Here is a 23,131-nt window from a genome sequence, read left to right as displayed (position 1 = left end):
CACTCCTTCAGATCCACGTGTCACTCTGCTCCTATCACCTTTCCCCAGTCACCTTTCCAGAGTCACTGAGGTCCCCCAGCCACATGAGAGACAGGCACCTTGTGAGTCTTGCCCAAAGTTTTCTCCTCTCTCTAGCTCAAATTTAACTGCTCCTCCAAAATCCATCTCATGCTGCAGAGCAGAGATGTTTGCACCTGCTCTGAGCCACGTGCTTGGAAAGCCCAAGGTTGCTGCAAAGAGAGGTTTTTGGTTAAATCATATCGGTGTTGACCCTGTTTTCTGGCTACATGATGAAGCCCCCACTGGCAACAGTTGTGCCTCCCTCAGCTCCTGGACACTCCCTGTGTACCCAGAGGTCCAAGGCATGGAGTGCAGCAGCAAGCAGGTCCAAGTTCCAGCAAGGCTCCCCTTTCCAGCACAGCCTGTCCTGGGTTCCTGCCTTTGCTCATTTTTCCAGAGGGGAGGTTTGCAGCCTCCCTGACCAGCTCAGGCTGATTCTCCCCAGATATGCTCTGAGTCACCTGGCATGGCTCAGTCAGGGCATTTTTCTCCAGGAGCTGAATCAGCAGGGAGAAAAAGAATCCCCTTTTGTCCAGAGAGGCTGCATTAAAGGCCTGGGGGAAGCAGAGAGGGGGAATTGACAGACCTCAGCCCTGAACCCTGCAGGCTCTCACTGATCCCTACCTTTTGCATGTCAGGATGTGCTGGAGTGGGGTCCTGGGGCTGGAAATGAGCAGACCAACATGAGGAAATGCCCAGCAGGGCATTTCCACCACCACAAAACAAGTCTCCTCTCCAATGATGAGACAGACACCCCATGGAGGAGCTCAGGCAGGCAGAGAACCTGCAGTGACAAACCCTGGAGCTGTGGGGTACCAACAGCTCAGTGCCAACAGGACACAGGTGTTCCACATGTGTCCCCAAACTGCTGCAGGCCAGTTCAGGCAGGCATGGCACCATGGCCAGCTGTGCTCAGTGCTGGGGTCCCACAGGGCTCCCAGCCTGGGAAACAACTGAGCTCCCAGCCAGGGCTCACAGCAGCCTCCATTCCCCCTTCCCCAGCCAGTCTACCAGGCACTGAGCAAGTCTCATCCCATCTTTCACAACCATCAGGGCCTCCACAGATATTCCTGGGCTTCAAGCTGTTCAAAGTAAGGTTGCAGCTTCTCTGAGAGCATCCCTCCCCTGTGCTCAGAGCTGCCTGGGCACCTGAGTTCCAGCAGCACTCCTATGGCTGAGCTGCTGCTTGCACATAAGATTTGGGGAGCAGGAGGAAGAGAGGGACACAAAAGGGGGAGAGGCCCCAGGCTTGTCCCAGTGAGCATCCCCAGGTGTGCCCAGTCCAGGCTGCCACCTGGGGATCACTGCCAGCAGAGATGCTGTGCAAGGGGCCCCCTCAAAGAGAAGAAGGAAGGCTGAGAGATTGTTTCCCTTCTCTCTATTAAACCTGTCTGGTTTAATACTTATTCACATTGGTGAGTCAGTTCTCTCTGAGCTGGCATTTGTTCCTGGAAAAAAAAAAAGCCTTAAAAAGAAGAAGGAGGGAAACAAACATCCTTTAAAAAGCCCCTTTGGCTTGAAAGGAGGAAAGAATAATCAAGCAGACATGTCCTGTGGCCCAGCTGTTTGACAACCCCAGCTCTGGGCAGGAGCCCCCCAGAGCACCATGCTGCCTCTAATTCATGTTCTTCTTCCCTATCCTGCCAGGAAAAACTGCTGAGGGGAAACCTTCTTTAGCCAAAAACTGCCTTTCCTTCTCTCTGGACTCCCTCAGGCTCTCCAGCCATCCTTCTGGCCAAAACCAAGAGCTCTCCACGTTCCCATGACTCTTAGTCATCTCCAGCACATTCAGCCATGCTTTCATCTCTTGGCCCCAGGACCTTGTCTTGCTGGTACCTCTCTAACTGCCCCTTTGGAGAAGCCCATTCCCCTTCAGGCTGTGGAGGCTTTCAGGGCACTGCAGGTGCAGATTCAACAGCCACCTCTGCAGATATTTTGGAACAAGCCTTCTCTTTCTGCCCATGGTTTGTCGTGGGGTTCCTGTCACCTCCTGCTGTTGGCGCTGCTGCTGGGGCAGTTGGCAGAGCCCCTGGCTGGACCTTCCTCCCCAGTGCTGTCAGGTGATGGCTGTCACTTCCCACCCCAGAGCTGCCATGAGCAACCCTGAACTTCTGCTGCAGCGTGAGGTTATCCAGAGACAGAGCAGAGAGCAAGGAGCACCCTGTGTCTGACAGGAGCTGCTAATCCTGCTGACTTGGTGTCCCTGGGAGAACTGGCTGACTTCAAGCCTTCCCTCACACCTGTTTTGAAAGACCCACAGTCCAGTGGAGGGTTAACAAAGTATCTGATTTATTAATTACTAACACTGCTAATTAGCTAATTAGTTTAATTACCGCTTCAAGGTGCCTGTGACAGGGTCACTCTGAGCCCCAGGCTTGGGGGTACTGGGTCAGGAAAGAGCAGGGGTCCCCGTGTGCCCCCAGCCCAGCCAGGAGCCAGACAGAAGGGGTCTGCAAGCTGGACTCCAACACGTCTCCCTGCCAGGGAGGGTGGTGAAACTGGCATGGGGCTTGGGGGTGATCCTGTGTGGCCACAGGACCCCTCTGTGCACCAAGGATCACACTTTTGGTTAACACAAAATAATTTGGCATCTTCACAGGCTTTTTCCCACCTGGGAGCTGCCCTGGGCTGAATTGCCTTTGTGGGCCTGTTGTGAGGAGCCTGCCATGTCCTGTGAGGGTCCTCAGGTCCCAAAGCCAGCAAGAGCCACTGGGCCTCAAGTGAAACTTGTTCTGCTGAAATAAAATGGAATCTGCTGCTTGCAACTGTGGGGACACTCTGTGTCCCCACACAAGGCCAAAGTATAAATGTCCCTGGGGATTGGAGTGGCAGAAACCAGAGAACATCAGGATTATCCCAAACCCCAGCATGGTGCAGTGGCCCCTGCCAGTCTGGGGATGGACTCCTCTCTGAGACCTGAGGAGGACCCCCAAAAACAGGGGGACCCTGCAGCAGGGTGTGCACATGGCCCCGCCTCTGCCATGGGGGTTTGTCACTGGTGACGTGACGGCCTGTTTTTTTTCCCCCCTGTTTCAAAAACAAACAAAATAGGGAATTTGTTAACTTGTGGTCAGCTCAGAAAGGAGAAGCTCCTGACAAGGGAGTGCTGGGGACGGTGGCCACGAGAAGAGGCACCCACTGCTTGAGAGGATCCTTCAGCAGCATTGGCTCCGTGCTGGGGACACCACGGTCCCTGGGGACATGGGTCCTGTTCTCCTCCTGCTGCTCACTGCAGCTGGCTTCTGGCATGGTAAGTACTCCCAAAGCCCCACGTCACTCCAGGGGAGTTTTGGGATGTGCTGAGGGTTTCCTGGCTATCTGGTGTGAGTGCTCCATCCCTTCTCGGGTCAGGAGGGGTGATGGCCTTGGTGGGGACGGGGCTGTGCTGAAGCTGGACTAACAGACACACAGCTCCTGGAGGTGGAGGGTGAAGCTGGGCTCCCAGTCGTGTGTCCCAAAAGGCTGCTGTGGGCTGGGATGGTCCCTGTTTGCTGCTGCATGAAGGGGGACAGTGCTGTGAGCAGGTTCAAGGATCCTTGGCATGGGTAGGCAGAATGTGTGTGCTCTGAGGCACTGCAGGGAAGAGACACCAGCGCTGGAACTCACTGCAGGCTTGGCTGTAGCAGCTTTCTGAAGGTCATGCAGAGCTGGCTGCAATTACAGAGGGAGGGCAGTGGTGGAAAGAGGGAAAGGTGGAAAGAGGGTGTGTTGCTGCCTGGAGCCTGGCTTGCTCTTGGCTGCCTGCAGCCCTGCCAAGGTAAGGCCAAGGAGGATGGAGAGGTGCATGTAGCATAGGAGAGCCTTGGCTGTGGGGAGATAGGAAAGGGAAACTTCCCACTCTTTGGGTCTGGACAGGGTTTAAGATGAAAGAATGGTTCAGCAGCAACTGTGTCCTGAGGGAAGCTCTTTCCAAAATAAAACTTTGCTCAAATGTGGAAGGAGCTGGAGATGTTTGGTCTGCAGGTGAAGGAGTCGGGAAAATCAGGTGCACTGGCACCTTCCAAAGCACCTCATGCCCAGCTGGGGTGTCTGAGGATTGCTGGTTTCTGGTGGTACTGGCACACACAACAGGGCTGTAGAGCCAGGATATGATGGAAACAACCCAGCCAGCCAAGAAGGGAAAGGTGAACACGCCTGTTTTTTGAGGCTGCAGAGATGGCCAAGAAGTGATAACCCACCAACCTCAAAAAAGAGTCACTAAGCCTGTTTTGAGGTTTACAACCAAAGAGGTGGAAACCAGCATTACTAATCTTGCATTTTGAAGTTCTGGGAACCTCTCAGGTCCTGTATGGCACTCACCTTAATGTTCCTCTTGAGCATGCTTGGGGACACAGTGAGACTATGGTGTGAAGTCCTCCTTGGAAGGGGACAGCCTGTGGGGAAAGCATTTAGCATGTGACAGCTGGGCAGAGAATCCTTCTTGGGCCACTGCACTGCTCTTGTTTGCAGCCCAGGAAATTTGTATCCCTCTCACTCGTTGTTTCACTTCAAGTGATGTTTGCAACATGTTGAGCATAATTTTCTAGGTCTGCTGTGCTGGGAACTGGGTTGTGATGGCTTCAGCGTTTTTAATTTCTTGTGGTTTTTTATGGTAATAAGGACTAGACAGGTCTAATGTAGATCTGTGAGAGATCATAGCAATAGCTTTTAGGATCTCTCCAAAGGTTCCTTGAGCCACTGGCCAGTGCCAGATCACCACCAGCTGTGACATCTTCATGAGGCACTGTCTGCCACGTCAGGCAGTAGGACACACATTTGTGTGAGTGCCAGCACTGCTGGCCATTTGCAGCACAAAGCTGCACCATGCCAAGGTTCTACAAAGTAATAGCCTCCAGCTGGAGTCAGAGCCTGACTTCCTTCTCCTACCTCTTGGATTGCAAGTGCATCTTCTGTGAGTACCCAGGGCTGGTGTAATGTGATTGTTGTGATCTGGGCACTTGCTGAGGGAGGGTAAGAGGCTCAGATCAAGCAGAGGAAATGTTTTTAACTTGATCATGTTGCATCTGTGTTCTTGGCCATCCTGAGATGTATTCCTGGGGGTTTTGTTTTCTTATTGTGGGTAATCTAAACCTCTCAGGTAGAAGCCTCAGGCAGAGCTGTGATGAGCACAATCTTCTCCATCCCTGGTTCCCCAGACACTGTGGTGACTCTGGGGAAGGGGTCCTCAGAAATCAAATTTTTCCTTGCTTCATTGAGGGTGGGACAAAGGGAGCTCAGGTCTGGTATGGGTTCTTCTCAGGGCTGGACCTTAGCCTAGTTACTCCCCAGAACTAACTCAAAATCCTGGTGGCTGGCTTCTGTGGTAAGGATCCTGGACACTTCTGTCGTACCAGCCTTCACTTCTCCTTCCTCACCAAATGCTCAGCAGAGGAAAGCTGGGTTTTGGCTGGCACAGGAGAGGCAGGGACAGAGTCTGCAGCTGTAAGGAGAGGTCATGGTTACACAACCCAAGTGTGGTAAAACCTCTGGCCAGCAGTTACTGGCAGTGCTGCGGAAGCTGCTGGAGAGCAGAAGAGAGACATCCTTGGGCTTCGTGCAAGATTGCACAGTGGTCAGCAGGGACACAGCCTCCCCCAGCAGCCCTGCTTCCCCCTTCTGGAAAAGGATCCACTGCTCTGACTCACCCCCCAGCACACATGAAGGAATGGGTGCTTAGGTGACCTTCACCTCACCTTGTCCTGCATTTGGTGTCCCTCTCTTGTCTGTCCTCACTCCACTTGTGTGGTGTTTGTATTGTTGATGTGAGTCTCTAGTGACAGCCTGAAGGATTTTTCTTCACTGTTCTGGAGAGCACCGCCCCACAGCCTTTTCTGGCCACTGCATCTCAGTAGTACCTGTAAGCTGGCGACAACAAAAATGCACAGTGAGATTGCTCCTGTTCATTTGTTTTCTTTCCTTGTCCTCCTGCAAAAAGAGTCATTTTCCCCATGAAATGGTGTCAAAGCCCTGGATGTGGATGGATAGCCAAAGCAGAGAGTAGGTGAGGGAAAAGAATCCAGTGACAAAAAGTTAAAGCAACAGAAATATCAAACCCTACTAGAAAACACAGCTTAGCAAAAATGGAGGAATGTTTTGCCTCAGATATGTGGAAAATGTAGCTTTGTAAATTATTCTGGGATATGTTTTTCTCCACTCTGGGCTTCTCTTTCCACAGAAAGATAAAAGTATTAAAAAAAAAAAAAAAAAAAAAAAGTAACAGGGCGATAAAATGTCAAATTTTCCATGCCCCAATGATTCTTGTTCTCTGCTTCTCCCTACAGGGCCAGTGAGTTTCATCTAGGCCTTGTCTGAGCTTCCCCATGGCCACTGTGTCATTGACACACACCAGCAACGCTCTCCAGGGTCTTGAGTTTCATGTTCTCAACCCTTTGTTGCATGGAGGGAGTCCTCAGCCCAAGATGGTTTAAATGCTGCTCTTTGGGCTCTGATGTGTGGGCTCTGGATGGCACAGCCGTGAGCACAGCTGGTAGCCCAGGGCACACACAGCTGTGCCTTGGGCATCGCCTTCCTCCTCAAAAGAGCTGTGATCAGGGGTGGATGAGGATGGGGGTGTGTCTGCTGGCTGTTACAGAGCCAGCGTCCCTGGCAGCAGGATCACTGCCTGCAGAGCAATGAATTGATAAATTGCACAGCTCCCTTATGATTAGTATTATCTGCCTGAGGGTGTGTGTCCCTTTAAGATGTGAGGTTGGGTTTGTGACTGGGAAGGAAAGCAGAAGTGGAAGAGTAGCCCTGGATAGGGGCTGGAAGGGGGTGCAGAGCCCCCCAAGCACAGATAGCCATTTGCAATGTGTTTCCTGTCCTCCCTGAGGGCCTGGCGTGGGGTGGCTGCACCACTTCTTCCCCAGCCCTGTGGCACTGATTCATTTTGCACTTCCCCCCACCCTAAATATAGGACGTGACTCAAAGAACTCGCTGACAGGGCAAAACAGGGAAAAAATATTTCCCTCTGACACTAAGGCTGGAGTAGGACCCTGGTTCCCCTTTATTCAGCCAGCAGAGCAGGCATCTTCAAAGCAGAGATGCATCAGAACTCTGGCTGGTTGTGATGCTGGTGTCTGCAGGACTGGTGTGTTGTATGAAGAACTGCAGCTATGGGCTGTCATCAGCTCTTTAGCTTTTCCATGCTTCAGTTTCCTCTCCCAAATAGGAATAATAATGCTGTGTCGTTTCACAATGTTTTGTTGGTGTCTGCGAGGAGAATGCAGTGTGTGACTCCATGACACACATGAGGAGGTGTCCTTCAAAATCCAGTACTTGGCAACAAAAGGGCAGTCTTCCCAAATGATCTGCACTGACCTCCTGCTCTGCAGGAGCCATCCAGGTCTGTTCTAGCTCATCTCAGCACAAAGAGCCCCATGCACCAAACTGGGTTTAAACTCCACCAAATGATGCTATTGGCTAACCCAGTTCAGAGAGCAACTCCAGCTCTGCCACAAAAGGAAAACTATTGTAAGAAGAGGCAAAAATCAGCAGGAACAATTGCCAAGCTGGCATTTGCCCTAATCAGCTCCAGATGATTGTTTTTCCTGTCCCAGTTGTCTAAATGTTCAAATGGCAGGGAAGTGTGGAGGGTGGTGTTTCTTCCCTGAAATTCATTCCTTTGAGTATCAGGCCATATGGGTTTGGTGGGACAGAGAATGGGTGGAATGATGTGAGCCAAAAAGCCAGTCTGAATCCCAGGCTCAGCCTTTTCCTGATGCTGAGCTACTCCATTCTCAGCAGCATGAACTCCAACAGAGAATCTTTAGGGATCATTTTTGCATTCTCACTTTCTCTTTCCCTTGCAGGCTCAGCATCTCCAGTGATCAGCCCTGACCTCCCTGCTCTGGTTGTCAACACGGGTGATCCAGTCCTCTTGCACTGCTCAGGAGAGTCTGAAGTTGCATGGAATAGCAAAAAGAATACATTCAGTAACCACACCATCAGCACGCTCAGTATTCCCAAGGCCGATTACAGGAGCACAAGCACCTATAGCTGTGGTTATGTCAACAGCAGTGACAAGGGCATTGCAGCCATCCACCTGTTTGTGCGAGGTAACCCTGCTTCTCTCTTCCCACACCCACTGGCAGAACAGCCTCCTTCCAGGGAGCCACTGCACAGGTCCTTTCTGCTGTGCTGTGCTTGTGTGGCTGCCTGGGGAGCCACAGCCATGTGAGTCCACATAAAATGGTGCCCATGGTTAAAGCACTGGGATAAAGTATAGAGCTGCATCTCAAATATATGTGGATCTCTCCCTCCTTCTGCTGTGGCTTCCCTTCTTGAAAAACTGTCTGTTCAGTATTGTAATGAGCACTGAGAAAATCAGAGAACTGTATTGCCAGTATCTCAGATAAGGGAGAGAGTCATATGAATTACATCCTCCCAACATGACCTGAACCCCAGATATTCTTTTATCCCAGAAGAAGCTATGCTGTGGTATCTCCACCACTTGACTTCACCCCTTCCCTTGTACCAGAAGTGCTGCCCTGAGCAGGGAAGCTGGAGGTCTCATAAAGTAAAACTTTCACCACGGTGAAAAGTTCAATTAGAGGTTTGCATATTCTCAGCCTCTCTTATCCGTGGACATTTGTGAGCTGGTTGCTGTGACCCCCTCAAATGCCTTAGCTGGAGCTGGGTTTGTCATGTGAGTGTTTGGAGGCTGAGTCAGGCAGGCGCTGAGCAGGGCTGCCCCAGCATCGAACTCCCACTGGGCAGCAGTGCTGGAGGCTTGCCCTTGCTGGAATGTGTTTCTCAGCTTCAGTGCATTTTCTGACCCCTCTCACAAGCCTGTCCTGTCTCCTCTGTAGATCCTGATAACGTGTGGTACGTCCCCTCTTTCCGGATCGGGGCCGTTAAAGGTGGGAATGTTGATCTCCCCTGTCTCATCACGGCCCCCGAGTACGGATCCAATGTGACTCTGATAATGGATAATGCCTCTTCTCTCCCACCTGGGACCAACTACTCCTTCAGTGCTGAGAGAGGAGTAAGACTGTACAATGTGCAAAACAACCATAAAGGTTCTTATCGATGCCAAGCGCAGATAAATGGAAAAATAAGGAATTCATCAAAAATAAGACTGGTTATAGAAGAAGGTAAAGAACAGGGGTTGTTGCTGTCCTAAGGGCCACAAATAGCTAAGCTGGCCACAGTAGATAGTTAAGGAAAAGCTCCTTTCCAGTGGCAGGGAAGACCTTTTGAACCTGCAGTTTCAAAAGGTTATTTAATGGAGGCCAAATTCCATCAGCCTCTGAAAAATTGGTTCCTTCAGATGGGTTTGCATGGGTTCAGCAGTCTTCAAATCTTTGCTGTCACAGACCAGAAAAAAAATGTCCATCAATCTCTCCAATGTTCTGCAAGTCCTTGGGTCCCGATGCTCCATCTGTAACCATGGCAAAATCTTCTTTCTTTTCAACCCACACTCCTGACTGCTGTGTTCTCCCCACCTGTACTGCTTCCTACAGACTTGTGCTCAGAAGGGAGTGGTGATCTCTAGGGAAGGGGAAGGTGGGGGGTAAAGAGGCTAAAGAGGATGGAAAGGAGGAGGTAGAATCATAGAATAGAGTAATAAAATAGTTTGGGTGGGAAGAGACCTTGAAAATCATCTAGTTCCAAGCTCACTGCCACAGGCAGGGATGCTACCTGCTGGATCAGGTTGTTCAGGCCCACCCAACCTGGCCTTGAACACCTCAGGATGGGGCATCCACAACTTCTCCGGGCAACCTGTGCCTCACCACCTAAGGTAGCCAGATCCTGGGGAGTCTCCAAAGCACAGGGGATCACTGGAGAAGCTGACACTGAATCTTTCCCTGCTTGCCTTTGTGCAGCACCGAGGAAGCCTGTGTCAGTGATGATGGACCCTGCAGACCATGTGCGAATCGTGGGAGAACCTTTCCAAGTCACCTGCAGAGTGATTGCTCCTTCCCACAAGTATGACATCAGATGGGAGACAGCAGCAAAGACAGTAAGTTGAGGTGTGGGGCTTTCCTGGAAAATGAGGGACACAGGCTGGTAAGAACTGCTCAGACCCACAGCAAAATCTTGAACTACCCAACCAAAGCAGCTATTCAAGCTGTAGAAATTTGAATATCCTTTCTTTGGGATGACACAGGATAAAGAAACACCTGCCTGTTGTCAGAACAGTTCTGCAAGGTATGAGAATGTATTGTTTCAGCTGAGTTTATTGGACAGGAACCACAGTACCTATTAAAGCAACATTTCTTCACCCAGCCCTGCCAGGGCTTATAAAGCAGCAAACATTTCAGGACAGAGTTCTCCAGAGAAAAGATACGTCTGAAGAAAAGGAATACATTTCAAAATCTCTATGATGCTGACTTCTAACTGCAAGATGGTTAGATCAGTTTTGCTAGAAGTCTGTATTATAACTGATGCCTTTGCTAAGGAGATGAAACCACACACAAGGTATGTTTGGATCACACAGTGTAAGGCCAAGCTGCAGTCAGAAGGCTGACAATAGCTATAACCTAATTATTGTGGAATATCTGCCCTGGCTCCTTGGGTTTAATGTTCCTCTGGGTCTCCACACAGGTTGCTCTCAGCGATGAGCTCTCTAGCCCAGAGCAGGCCAGATGTGTTTGCTCTGCCCTTCCAATTTGTGCTGTTCCCTGTTCTCTGCCTGACAGGTCATGAGAACTAAAACGTATGGCTTTGAAAATGATAACTACTTCATCAATGACACCCTGTCCATTGCAGCTGTGACCATGGAAGACAGTGGGAAGTACGTCTGTATAGCTAACAATTCAGTAGGATTCAGGAATGCCTCAACAATGCTTCAGGTAGTAGGTGAGTACTTCCCAAAAAGCCTAGTAGGGCTGAATCATGTGTAGCCATGAGTATTTGCTGCTTCTGCCTCCATTCTCTTCCAAGATTTGTTGTTGAAAACATAATTCTCACTTGTGCCTGAGGGCTTACATGATAACTGTGGAGCTGCTAGGAAAGGAACTGGTGTTCTCTTCGTATCTGGAGGAGCCAGAGGACATGTTTTGGGCTCTGGATGAAAAATTAGAGTGCTATTCTCAGTCTCTGTGCATTTATAAACAGCTTTGAAACAGTAAAAATGGAATGGGCAAGGTTGTGTTGGAAGACCAGGAAAGGCTGGTTAGAAGGAAGGGCGAGCCACATGAGCAGAGTATGGATCTGGTCTCTTCCAGCCACAGATCCACACATGGGGATTCAGGTCTATTACACACTTGTTTGGATCTCAAGATGGAAAATTCATCCCTACAGCTCACAGGCTGGAGTTTGCTGATGATCCAAAGCTGCTGCACACCACAGCTCAGAAAGAAGGCTCAGTCTGAGTTATCTCCTAGTGAGAAGCCAGGATTTTAGCTAAAGGGCCTTTCTTTTCTAAAGAATTAGGAGATACTGTTTTAGCCTCATCACTTCTTAGGATATAGCATGTATAACTTCTTTCCTTACAAGACTTCACTAAGATTTTCTAGCTCTCCTCAGGCAGTGTAATCTAAGGTGCCATAACAAAGAAGTAATTTAAGAGTACTCCTTTGGGAACATACTTGTGTAATGTTTCATTCCCTCCTGCAGTCTCCCAGCTGAGGCTGCTCTTTCCAATAATGATCCATTTGTGGAGCTGGTGTAAGGTTATTCCAGGTCTCTGGACATGCCTGCTGACGGTCATGCTCTCCTCCACCCTGCAGAGAGAGGTTATGTGCACCTGACCCCAGGGCAAGCCACCAGCCTGGAGGTTGCTCTGGGAGAGAGTGTGGAGCTGCAGGTCCACATTAAGGCTTACCCAAAACTTCTCCAGTGGGCTTGGGAACACAGGAATCCCTTGAAGGACTCTAAACCCACCATATTCAAGGGTGAAATGATCTCTGGAAGAAACTGGTACGTGCTCTTTGTCTTCTACACTGGCTATGGCATGTTTCCAAGAGAGCTTTCCTTGAGACAGGCAGGCCCCATTCTGCAGAAAACTCTCTGGTTTAAAAGAGGGAAACTGTTCTGCATTTCTGTTTTCTCTTTCCAGTATTATTAGCAAACCACAGCATGATCAAATCAAGAAGGACACCACCCTTCTCTAAACTGGTGGCCTTCTCTTTAAAAAGCCTAGTGGAAGTCAGTATCGCATTTGTGATCTGCTTATTCAATTCTGCACTCTCCTTGCCACAAGAAATTTCAGGAGTGGATGAATAGTACAAAAAGCTTAATTCCCTCACTGGTCCTTGGAGCCATCCCCTGCTCTGATGTTGAAAGAGTGTGCACTGAGAGGTACTGAGAGCCCCATGTCACAAACATTGTTATGTGATATGAGCTAACAGAGGGTACAGGTCTGCTCTTCCAAAGCCTACAGCCAACTGAGACTGAGGGGACACTGAAAGAAAATCATTCCATTTGTTGGGGTTTTGGACAATTTCCCTTTCATTTTCGTAGAAACAAAAAACAATCCACAAGAGGAGCTGTGCCACTTGGCAAAAATTATGGCTTTAGGGTGAACTCTTTCTTGCACTGGGGGCTGAGAAATGGGCTGGGGCAGAGGGGAGTCGGCACTAGGGAGCACGACTTCATGGAGAAACTCATTCTGCCAAAGGCAGGAGGACCAGTGTCCCCTGACCCTTGAAAGGCAATGATTTAAATGTTAAATTATTTCTGAGCGTTCACCCACTTGTAGCCTTTCAGAAGTGCTGAAGTGCACTTAGTGGCAAAAAGTATTTCCCCTAAAGAAGATCAGTTCCTCCCTACTTCCCCCGAAGAAGCAAGTGGCAGGCTCCCTGATGGGCTGGGATTAGTGCTGGAAGTGTTCACTGCTCCAGAGCACAGGAAGCAGCATCTCACTGAGCAAGGCTTGTGTGCTCTTCACAGTGTTTCTCTCTGTGAGCAGGTACAACACCACACTCTCCCTGAACCGCCTGAAGGAAGGAGAGGGAGGGTTCTACACATTTTATGCCTTCCACAGTGAGACCAATGAATCAGTTACCTTCAGCATCTCTCTGAAATGTAAGTGCTTGTCCATTCTTTCACCCTGCTTGCCCCTGGGATGCTTCCCAGTTGGAAAAAATAGTTGGTTGGGGTACCAGGCTGCTTCAAGCTCAGCACCCACAGGGCACACAGACCCAGCCCAAACAAAACAGGGGTTCCTTCTGGTTTATTGTTGCACACATGGAAAGGAAACCATAGCATGGGGGATGTGCTCTTCCTCTGGTCACAGCATTCACTGTTTTTATGACTTCCCCAACAGCTTCTCCAAGGGTGTGCAAAATCAAGGTGCCAGCCGATGACTCCAGCACCCTTCAGTGCGTGGCCATCGGGTACCCTGCCCCACGCATCGAGTGGTACCAGTGCCCCGTCCACTCGGACAGGTGAGAGCTGCCCAGGGGCCTGAGCACCTCCAAGCTGTGCCCCTGCCCTTGCCAGGCTGGCGTTCACTGAGCAGCACCACGTGTGCTCCTGGGCAATACAGCACAGCCTGCCCAGTAACAGCAACAGGGATGTTCCTCTGCTGGAAAAAGAGGTTCTTGGGGTCTGCCTGAGAAGAGGGGGCACTTTCTATTCCCAAAGTCCTGAGCTTGAAGAGATTGTCCACCTGTGATTCATGTTCTCCCCATGCTTTTCCAAGGAACATAAGGATCCTTTGGAGAGGTGCCCTGGTGTATGTTGCTGTAGAGGTACATCCTGGCTGGCCCAGTCACCTTTTTGGGACTTCCGCAGGTCTGAGGCTCTGCAGAGCATTAATTTACTTGAGCTACAGAGCATGAGTTTACTTGAGCTACAGAGTCATGGGAAGTAACTGCAGCTGCCTGGACAGGGTTGTTGTGTCTCAGGACCAGCCCCACTGAAGGGACTGATGGCAGAACACATAAAAGTGTTAATTATGAGTGCTGAGCCACATAAAGGCAGTCGTGGCTCTGTCTATACATGGCTGTGGTGTTCAGGGTGAGATCTTTAATTTGGCATAGAGAAACACATCTCACAGAACTACAACCCTAATTCCCAGTGTCTCCTCTCTAGTCTGGCACAGGCCTCCCCTCAGCTGTGAGCTGCTGTGCTGCAGAGCAGCACTCACTGTCTCCTCTTGCCATCCCTGCAGGTACAGCGAGGATTACAGGCTGATACGGAATGACTCCAGAGCCCAGGTGGTGAATATGTTGCCCTTCCAAGAGGTGGAGGTGGAGAGCATCATCCCCTTTGAGGAGCTGGGTGACAATTTCACCTTCTGCTGCGTGGCCATTAACGGGGAAGGGAACGCCTCTGACATGTTTCACTCACTCACCATCACCAGTAAGATACAAACCATCAGCTTGGCAGAGTGGGGGAGAATCTGGGGGTTTTGAGATTACATCCTTTATGTATATCCCCACTGTCTTGCAAGAGAGCTGGAGCAGATTCCACAAGCCTTTTACCTTCACAGGTGTGAGGCTTTGGCATTTGCCAGTCCTGAGAGGCATGTGGGAATTCCTGGCTGGGTTATAGTCTGGAGCCAAAGGCTGAGCCACAGCATGAGCATCTTATAACTGCAGGACTCAGCTCCAGGGCATGGTGCATCCAGCAGTTTCACAGCCCACAAAAATACAGGGGCTGCATCTTTTGGTGGGGCTGTTTGCTGCACAGATTTTGGTCCCCAGTCAGTCTGACCTGCACCTGGTGCTGTTTATGCAGAAATAGGGTACGAGGAGAACCATTCCAGCCTAGAGTTTGGCATCAAGACCTTCCCTCAGCTCCCAAAAGGGTGTGCTGAGGGCAGTGCTGGGGTGTGTGGCATACAGAGAAATCCAAAGGGAATAGCTGGGCAAAATGCTCCCAAGAGTTGGGATTGAACTAAGTGTTTACTCATTCTCCTTTCTTCCTCTTCCAGGGAGTGTCATGGCCCTTCCAAACAAGGTCTTCAGCCCTGTTCTCTCCACCTGCATAGGCGCATTGGTGCTGCTGCTCCTCCTGCTCCTCTTCCTGCTCTACAAGTACAACCAGGTCAGATTCCCTGCTCAGGGCAAGGGCTGAGAGGGCTGCCCAGCCTCAGGGGCCACACAGCCTCTGCTGGCAGCCAGGCCAGGGACCATTCAGCTTGGAGGTGCCATGAAGCTGCCTCCTTCACTTCCCCTGCCTCCCAGATTCCATCTGGAGTTTTCTGCTGCAGGGCAAAGCTCATGCACCCAACCCAGTGTATTAATACCTCCCCTGCCCTGGTCCTTCAGCCTTGTAGCCCACAGGTCAGTGTGGTTATTGTTTGGTGTCAGACAGAGATCCTCACTCTGTGCTGCCACTTGCAGCTGGTTTTGCTCTGGTCCCCACAAATCCATGGACTGAATTAAGGGAGAAAAAAAAAAAGTGCTTTGCAGTTTGCATCTACTTTTTATTCTGCTCACTGCTTTATAAAAAACTGTTTTATGGAGAAACAGGATGGTGTTAGAAGTTTGTTTCCAGGAAGACTTGGTCACTATTTTTATATAAGAACTTGCCCCATTTTCTCTGCAAGGCTCATTTCTAGCATTTGGATTCCTTCTCTGTTTTTCCACAAACTGAACCAATCAGTAGCCAGCTCTGCTTCATCAGTGGGTGAAAATCACCTGTTTTTCATCTCTCCCTTTTGGCACCCTTCCTTTGACAGCCTATCAAGGCTGAACATTTTGCAGCAAAGTTCTGATGCTGGTTGTCAGATGATCCATCAGAGCCCTCTCTCAGACAAGCACCTGCAGCTTAGCAGGCAGAGCTGCCTTTGGACAGTGGTTCAGAGACAGAGAAATCAATGTGTAAGCACAGATCTGAAATAAATAGCTTTTTGGAAGGGCTTGCAAGCCCAAGAGAAGCAGGACATGTCTATAAATAACAGGGTTACCTATCTCAGACAAGTACCAGCCTTCTCTGCTCAAGGAGTCCAGCGCTGCTTCTCTGCCTTGCCTGGTTACTTCTGCCATGACATTCTTGGAAAAGAGAAATTCTTACTTCTCTTTCTCCTTTTTTATTTTACCCCTGTAAGGGAAGTGGGGGTGGGCCAGCTCCACTGTTCTGCTGTGCTCAGCAACCAGGGGTCCAAGGAAGGAGACACAGTGGAGACATCTCCCTCCAGCACCAGCTGGGCACTGTCAGCCACTGCTCTGGTGGGACGTGCTGGAACTCCCAGCTCTGCCCTCCCAAGTGATGGCAACAGGCTGCTGCCAGTGGCAAGAGAGCCTCCCTCAGTCATAGGTGATGACTTGGGGGGACTTCATGACTGCAAAGAGTCCAGGCTGTCCAGAAAAACCCTCTCTCACTCAGTCCAGATTCAAAAGATATTTGATGGGCTGAAATCTGTATCTTCCCCCTGCATCTGCAGAGTGAGCTTGAGTGGATGCTGGGGCTGGGGAAGCCTCCCAGCTTGGGAAACACTGAGTAACTGGAGTCTCTTCCTTGCAGAAACCCAAGTACCAGGTGCGCTGGAAGATCATTGAGGCCTGTGAAGGCAATAATTACATCTTTATTGATCCCACTCAACTGCCATATAATGAAAAATGGGAGTTTCCAAGGAACAACCTCCAGTTTGGTAAGAAACCTTCCCTGCTGCTTGTCTGGTGGCACGAAGCTCATCAGAGAGCTGAAATGCTTCAAGAGCCAAAGCTCTGGATGATATCCTAAGCTGCTAATCCAGACATTCCAGCAGCATCCTTAACCAGCCCTTGCTGCTCTCTTCCACATAAGATGGCAAGTGATAGGGTGTAGCCAGCCTCCCTCCTCCTTTGCTCCAAGGAAGGCTGCAGGAGTCCCTCCTCTTGCATGTGGGGTCATTCCTAAGGCACAGACTTGGTGAGGCAAAGTTTGGAGATGGCCTCTTTTGCACCACCTTTGCTCACAGTAGAGTTCCCCGCAGATGTTTGCCAGCTCTTGACTAAGGGATGTGTCATCTTGTGTGAGCCCAGCAGGCATCCCCATCCACCAGACATCCTCCTCAAGGCTGTGTGCAGGACAGCTGCTCAATCGTTCTCTATCAAATGTCTTAAAAGTACTTTTTTTTTTTTTTTTTTTCTCTCTGCAGGAAAAACTCTTGGAGCAGGAGCCTTTGGAAAAGTGGTAGAAGCCACAGCTTTTGGGCTGGGCAAAGAAGATACGGTGCTCAAAGTGGCTGTGAAGATGCTAAAGTGTGAGCACAGAGCAACTTGCAAGGGCTGAAATCCTCCAAGCTCCTCTGGGCGGGATGTAGAGTGTGTTCACCACATGTTGGTGCTCACAGGCTGCAACAGCTACTTTTTAAAGTTGTTTCTGTGCCAATTACCAGATGCTGGAATCACACTACTGCCTTTTTTGTGGACAGGGGAGGCCAGAGGCACAGTTAGAGGACATAGTTTTCACTCTAAGTCTGTTTCCTCCTTTTCTCCCATAACTCTGTCTACACCTTTTTCTGTCCTCTCCCTTAATCTCCCCTTTGTCCCTCCCTCACTCCTTCACACAGTCCTTCTCTCACCCCACAGCATCAGCAGACAGGGATGAGCAGGAGGCTCTCATGTCTGAGCTGAAGATCATGAGTCACTTGGGACACCACGAGAACATTGTTAACCTGCTGGGGGCATGCACCTGTGGAGGTAGGATCCCCCAGCCCTTCTGTCCCCACAGACCCCTGACAGGGCTCCTCCTCTGAGGCACAGTGTGGATTCTGCTGCGCTCCCAGGGAAAGCAATCCTCAGGACAGGTCACAGTAACAGCATTCCTTAATGAACCCTTTCTGCTGCTCTCCCAGGCCCAATCCTTGTCATCACCGAGTACTGTCGCTATGGAGATCTCTTGAATTTCCTAAGGAAGAAGACTGAATCCATAATTATTCAGGATTCTGCCCTGGACACCTCTTTAGACAGCGCTGCTGATTACAAAAACATTGAGCTAGAGAAAAAATACATCCACAGGTAGGAGCAGAGCTCGGGTGGCTGCAGGGCTGAGCAATGCAGGGTCTGGATACTCACTGGGAGAAGTGTGAAGAGCACTGTGCTGGGGAGAGATCAAGGTCATAGATCAATATACCAGGATGTAAAAGCCACTGGGGTTGCATGTGTTCAGACCTGGTTATAATTCCAAGTTTTTCAAGGACTTTGACAGCAGTCACTGAATATCCCACAATAAATGCAGGTTTCAGCCCTCTCTGTCCATCCACAATTCAGAAACAAAACCTTTTGGCTTTCTGCACTATTGGGCACATGCATTTGGTAGGATGGAGCTGACTGCTCCCCATCACCCTTAAAAAGGGGGAACGGTCCAGCCCCATAACACAGAGGGCCCAGGTCCCCTTTCTGAATCAGCTTCGAGTTTGCCTTTGCCCTCAAGCCCCTAAGTCACCTTCTGCAGGCAGGCATGTGGTTTCTCCTCTTGGTGGGCATGGAGCAGGACAGAAGGTACTGCTGGAGGGTTCTAACAGCCTGCCCCCCTCTCTGTTGCTTCTTGCTCAGTGACAGTGGCTTTTCAAGCCAGGGTTTGGAAACATATGTTGAAATGAGGCCTGTGTCGTCATCATCGTCAGCAGCATCAGATTCTGCGCAAGCCAGGGGTGAGTCAAAGGCTCATTTCTGTGATTTCATGATTTCTTTCTTTTGGCCATCCTGTCTGGTTTAGCTCTGGGAACCACAACACGCCACAGTTTGCGTTACTGACCAGCTTTGCAGCAAATCTAAATCTCTGCTTTGAATTTCAGGGAGAAGCTTGGAGGAAGATGAAGGCAGGGAGGATCTCCGTCCCCTCAATCTCTCTGACCTGCTACAGTTCTCCAGCCAGGTGGCCCAGGGCATGGCATTCCTCGCATCAAAGAACGTGAGTGCCAAGAGGAGCTCTGCCCCCAGCACACCGGGTGGGCAACACCAGTCCAGCCAAGCAGGAGCCACCCATCCTGGCTGCAGAAGGCTTGGGATGTCTTTGGATGGGATGGCCAAGCTCAAGCAAACTGCTGATGGACATGGGCCTCCCTGCTCTGTCTGGTGGTGCAGAAGGCTGGGCCCTGGTGTCTGGTGTCCCCTGCAGAGCCCTTGTCTCCCATGGCCATCATGGGAGGGCAGTGTTACAGGGGGAACTCAGGGCTGTGCATCATGCTGGTCTCACCATTTTCTCCCCTGCTTTTACACGAGGTCAGGAACTTTATTGTGAAGCTTTCTCGCTTTGGCAGTGTCCCTGCTGCGCCAGGGACAAGGAACTGAAAGTGGCTGTTGAGCTGACTGCCAGAGCTGGCTCAGAGTGTGACAGTCACCCTGTGACTGTTTCAGGGATGAGGACAGTGTCAACAGCCCCTGGTTCTGACACTCCCGCTATGGGGAAGATGACAGCCCCATGAGTGATTAAAGAACAGAGCATGACATGTCACAGTGTCTTAACACTGCAAATGAAGTGCTTGAAAGAGAGCTACAAACACAGAGTTTGTACATGACATGGTGCCTCAGACAGGGGCTCTTCAAGTAGTTCATGTTCCCCTTGCCCCTATAAGCAATGTTTTGGTGGCAGGCCTAGGCTGTAGGGAGTTTTTTGGAACTGCTGGGGACCAGTGACTGGGTCTCAGTTGTGGTCTCTTCTCCCCAGTGCATCCACCGTGACCTAGCAGCCAGGAATGTGCTCATATCAGATGGACGGGTAGCCAAGATCTGTGACTTTGGCCTGGCCCGGGACATCATGAATGACTCCAATTATGTTGTAAAAGGCAATGTAAGTAATTAAAATGGGCACAAGAAAAGGTACAAGGGTAGGAGGGGCTGGAGCAGGAAGGACAGACAGGGTGTAGCATAAGCTGCCAGCTTGTCCCAGTCTGCAGGACTCTCTGCTCTTCCAGGCCCGCCTGCCCGTGAAATGGATGGCCCCAGAGAGCATCTTTGACTGCATTTACACAGTGCAGAGTGATGTGTGGTCTTACGGCATCCTGCTCTGGGAGATCTTCTCCCTTGGTAAGAAAGAAGCGAGCTTGCAAACCTCTTTTGTTTTCGTGGCTCACTACTGCCCTAATGTATCTGCAGAAAAATTTCCAAGGAAGGAGGAAGGTTGAAAAAAATCTAGGCTTATCAGGGCTGTAAAACAGTGTGTTGTTTCCAGAGGGACCATTCAAAACAAAGAATTCAACATCATTTTCTCTAACTCAGACCTCCCTGGTGATGCTCCCGGCTGCCTCTTCCCACCCCTCAAGGCTGGAGTGTTGAACACTGTGGCCTGAAAGCCACCTCTGCTCCTTTTACTGTCACAGGGAAGAGCCCCTATCCTGGCATGGTGGTGAACAGCAAGTTCTACAGCATGGTGAAGCAGGGATACCAGATGGCCAGGCCTGACTTTGCTCCCTTGGAAATGTGAGTGGATGCACTGAGATTCACACAGCAGCGACAGCGGGGCTGGAGCTGCCTCATGGCAACAGGCAGGGACATGGCACAGGCACCTTGCCCACAGCTCTGCCTGCTGCTCCCAGGTGTCTGCCTTGAGGTTAAGAATGGATCCTACCAAGCTGCTCCTTGCTCCTTTAGGAAAACAAGGCCTGGGGCAGTCTATCCAGCATCCCCTGTTTAGGGACAGGAGATGAGAACACTCACATTACATGTCTACATTCCTGAACTTGGTGGGGTTTTCTTCTTTTTTTTAGTTGGCTTCTTTTGACTCTATGATTATGAGAAGACAAGCCTAAGTAGGTTACAGGATGTAATGAGTGTGAGCCTGAAGTCTTGATGGTATAAAGCTTCTTGTTGATTAGTTTGCTCCATCCACTCCAGTGCTCACCATTCCCTGGAGCACTGCACTCACCATGGGTTTTTGGAAGAAGACAAGGGACTGCTCAGTACTGTGTCCCTGACATACAGAGTGCTGCAGGGAAGAGCCCAGCACCATGCAACCTCCCTGTCCCTGTCTGGCCCTGCAGGTACAGCATCATGCAGGCATGCTGGAGCCTGGAGCCCACACGGAGACCCACCTTCGACCAGATTGGCTGCTTCATCCAGAAAGAGCTGGAGGTGCATAAGGAGCAGGTGAGGCCCTCTGGAGAGGGGAAGGGGGAGGATGTCTTTCCCCATGTATGAACACACCTTCTGGACATGTTTTCTGTGATATCCCTTACCATTAGCTGATGGAGCAGTGTAGTGTTGGTGGGAAGTGCAGAGAGGCATCCAGCTGAAGGGTTAAGTCACCACGGCCAAAGAGGGCTGGACAGGGAAGCACAGCTTCTTGTCAGAAACCTCAGTGTGACAGGCAGTCATGCACTACCAGCACAGCACCCTGCCCCATTCCCCTGGGCTTGCTGTGCGTTCTCTCAGGACTAGCTGTCCACAAAAGCACAGGCCTGCCCTACCTGTTAGCCATGCCCTGTGGCACAGCAAAGGGTGGCAGTGTGGAGGGAGCACATCCCCAGCTGGTCACCTGCACAGGAACAGGTGTCATACATCAAAGGACCAAAACACACTCAGGGTGTTTCTTCCTTTTCTTTCAAGGACTACACCAACCTCCCCTCTAGTGCTGAGGAAGACAGTGGCTGCGACACCTCTGGCTGCTGTGAGGAGTCCTGCGAGCAAGAGGAGAGTGGGCAGCCGCTTCTCAAGGGCAACAACTACCAGTTCTGTTAGGTGGGACCTTCACCCTGGGGCTGGTCCTTGTCCTGGCTCCAGAGAGCTCACCCTAGGACACAGACACCTTCTGCTTTGGCCTTCTCTGTGCTTTCTCAAGTGGGAGTGTTACGGACTCTCTCACCAAAAGGAGAACGAAGGAGTCACCTTGGAGTCCCTGAAGTCTTCTCTCACACATAGCATAGAGCTGTTAGGATGGTAACAGGCTCCATCTCTACAAGGTACAGAGGTCCCCAGCAGCTGCCTCCCCGTGCCCCAGAGAAGGCTGTGGGAGTTTGGATTTTGTAGTTTTTTAAAAAACACCAGTCACAGCCAAGTAAGGCATTTCCAAGTGTCACTCACATTACTAAACCCTTGAGTTTTATAAGCACATCTTGAAATGTCTTGGCACTGTAACTACTCCACACACGCCCTTTTTTGATGGTTCTGCTCTCTTCCCTTTGTCCAGTATGACCCTGGACATTGCAGTGTGTTTAGAAATAGATAAAGCTTCTACATAGCATTAAATATGGATTAACCCCTACACCTCCTCGTGCAATCCACCTCTCTGCAGCTGATGCTTCTGCAGGGAGTGTTTGGATGAAGTGAGCCACAGAGCCAACCCCAGGGTTATGTGAACTTGTGCCTCACTAACAGGACAGAAGGACAGTTCTTTCTCAGGTAAAATACAGCAGAAAATAGTGCTCTTCCATGAGAGCACTGAACACAATCCCAATCCAGGAAAGAATGGCAGCTTAATGAGGTCTAGAAATTATCAACATTACACATATCCTACAGAACTTCTGAGTTACTGAGCATGTAGCAATCACTGCCCTTTGTCACTATTACAGACTTGTACTAAATTTCCTTAATGTACTTTTAATAGTACAGCTGACGTGATTTTTTTCATAAGCTAGGTCCTAATACACTTCAACCTATTTCTCAGCTAGCTCTTGCTCAGGGTTACTACTGCCCTGGCCACCCAGTCCTGTGTACCTACCAGAAGTAGCTAAAGAACCTTCTCAGCTTCACCTGACTCGGTGGGTAAAGGATCTCTATTCCAGGTACAGGCAAACTGCAAGTGACAGGGCTCAGGGAAACTACAGCTGCACTGCAGGTGGCCTTTGTCACACTCTGAACAATTTCATTGTAGGCCATTTCTGATTCTATTAAACCTGGTTTTATGCTAACACCAAGTGATTCATTCCTCCTTACTAAATGAAAAGCTAATGTAACTCTGTCAGCATTATAAAAAATAAAATATGTTTAACAAAATGAGTCTCTCCTAGGGCTCTAAGGACTGTTCTCACAGGGGAACAACTCTCAGCATGGGTGATGCACTGGCCTACCCAATCACCCTGCAACTCTGTTCCTCAGTACTAATTCCCAAAACCACTCATTCTTGTGTAACACAAAAACTTATTAAAAGCAAGGTTTTAAAGCTCTGAAGTAGTCCCTGTGCATGGATATAATGGAATGTAATTTCAGTTGTGATGATGGGACATCTGACAAGCCACCATGTGGCACATGGCAGCAGTCTCTGGGACACGTGCAATGCCAAAGGCAGGGCAAATGCAGAAGAGATTCAGCAGCATTTGTGCCTTTTCTCCTGA

General features: G+C 50.1%; 1 protein-coding gene across 1 annotated transcript; it reads left to right on the top strand.

The window, feature by feature from the left end:
* Positions 1–3,162: 3,162 nt before the first annotated feature.
* On the top strand, positions 3,163–22,963 carry CSF1R (colony stimulating factor 1 receptor). Its single transcript, XM_053956416.1, has 21 exons — positions 3,163–3,310; positions 7,851–8,096; positions 8,850–9,134; positions 9,867–10,003; positions 10,683–10,842; positions 11,715–11,904; positions 12,896–13,011; positions 13,253–13,373; positions 14,102–14,292; positions 14,867–14,979; positions 16,402–16,528; positions 17,018–17,122; positions 17,451–17,561; positions 17,717–17,879; positions 18,417–18,514; positions 18,659–18,774; positions 19,531–19,653; positions 19,778–19,889; positions 20,183–20,282; positions 20,843–20,948; positions 21,408–22,963. The coding sequence occupies exons 1-21, from the start codon at positions 3,262–3,264 to the stop codon at positions 21,537–21,539; spliced, it is 2,901 nt and encodes a 966-aa protein (XP_053812391.1). The 5' UTR covers positions 3,163–3,261; the 3' UTR covers positions 21,540–22,963.
* Positions 22,964–23,131: the final 168 nt, after the last annotated feature.

The sequence above is a fragment of the Vidua chalybeata genome, chromosome 15 (genome assembly GCF_026979565.1).
Source record: "Vidua chalybeata isolate OUT-0048 chromosome 15, bVidCha1 merged haplotype, whole genome shotgun sequence".
Taxonomy (NCBI): domain Eukaryota; kingdom Metazoa; phylum Chordata; class Aves; order Passeriformes; family Viduidae; genus Vidua; species Vidua chalybeata.
The sequence above is the reverse complement of the archived record's forward strand: the minus strand, read 5'-3'. Positions and strand labels throughout refer to the sequence as shown.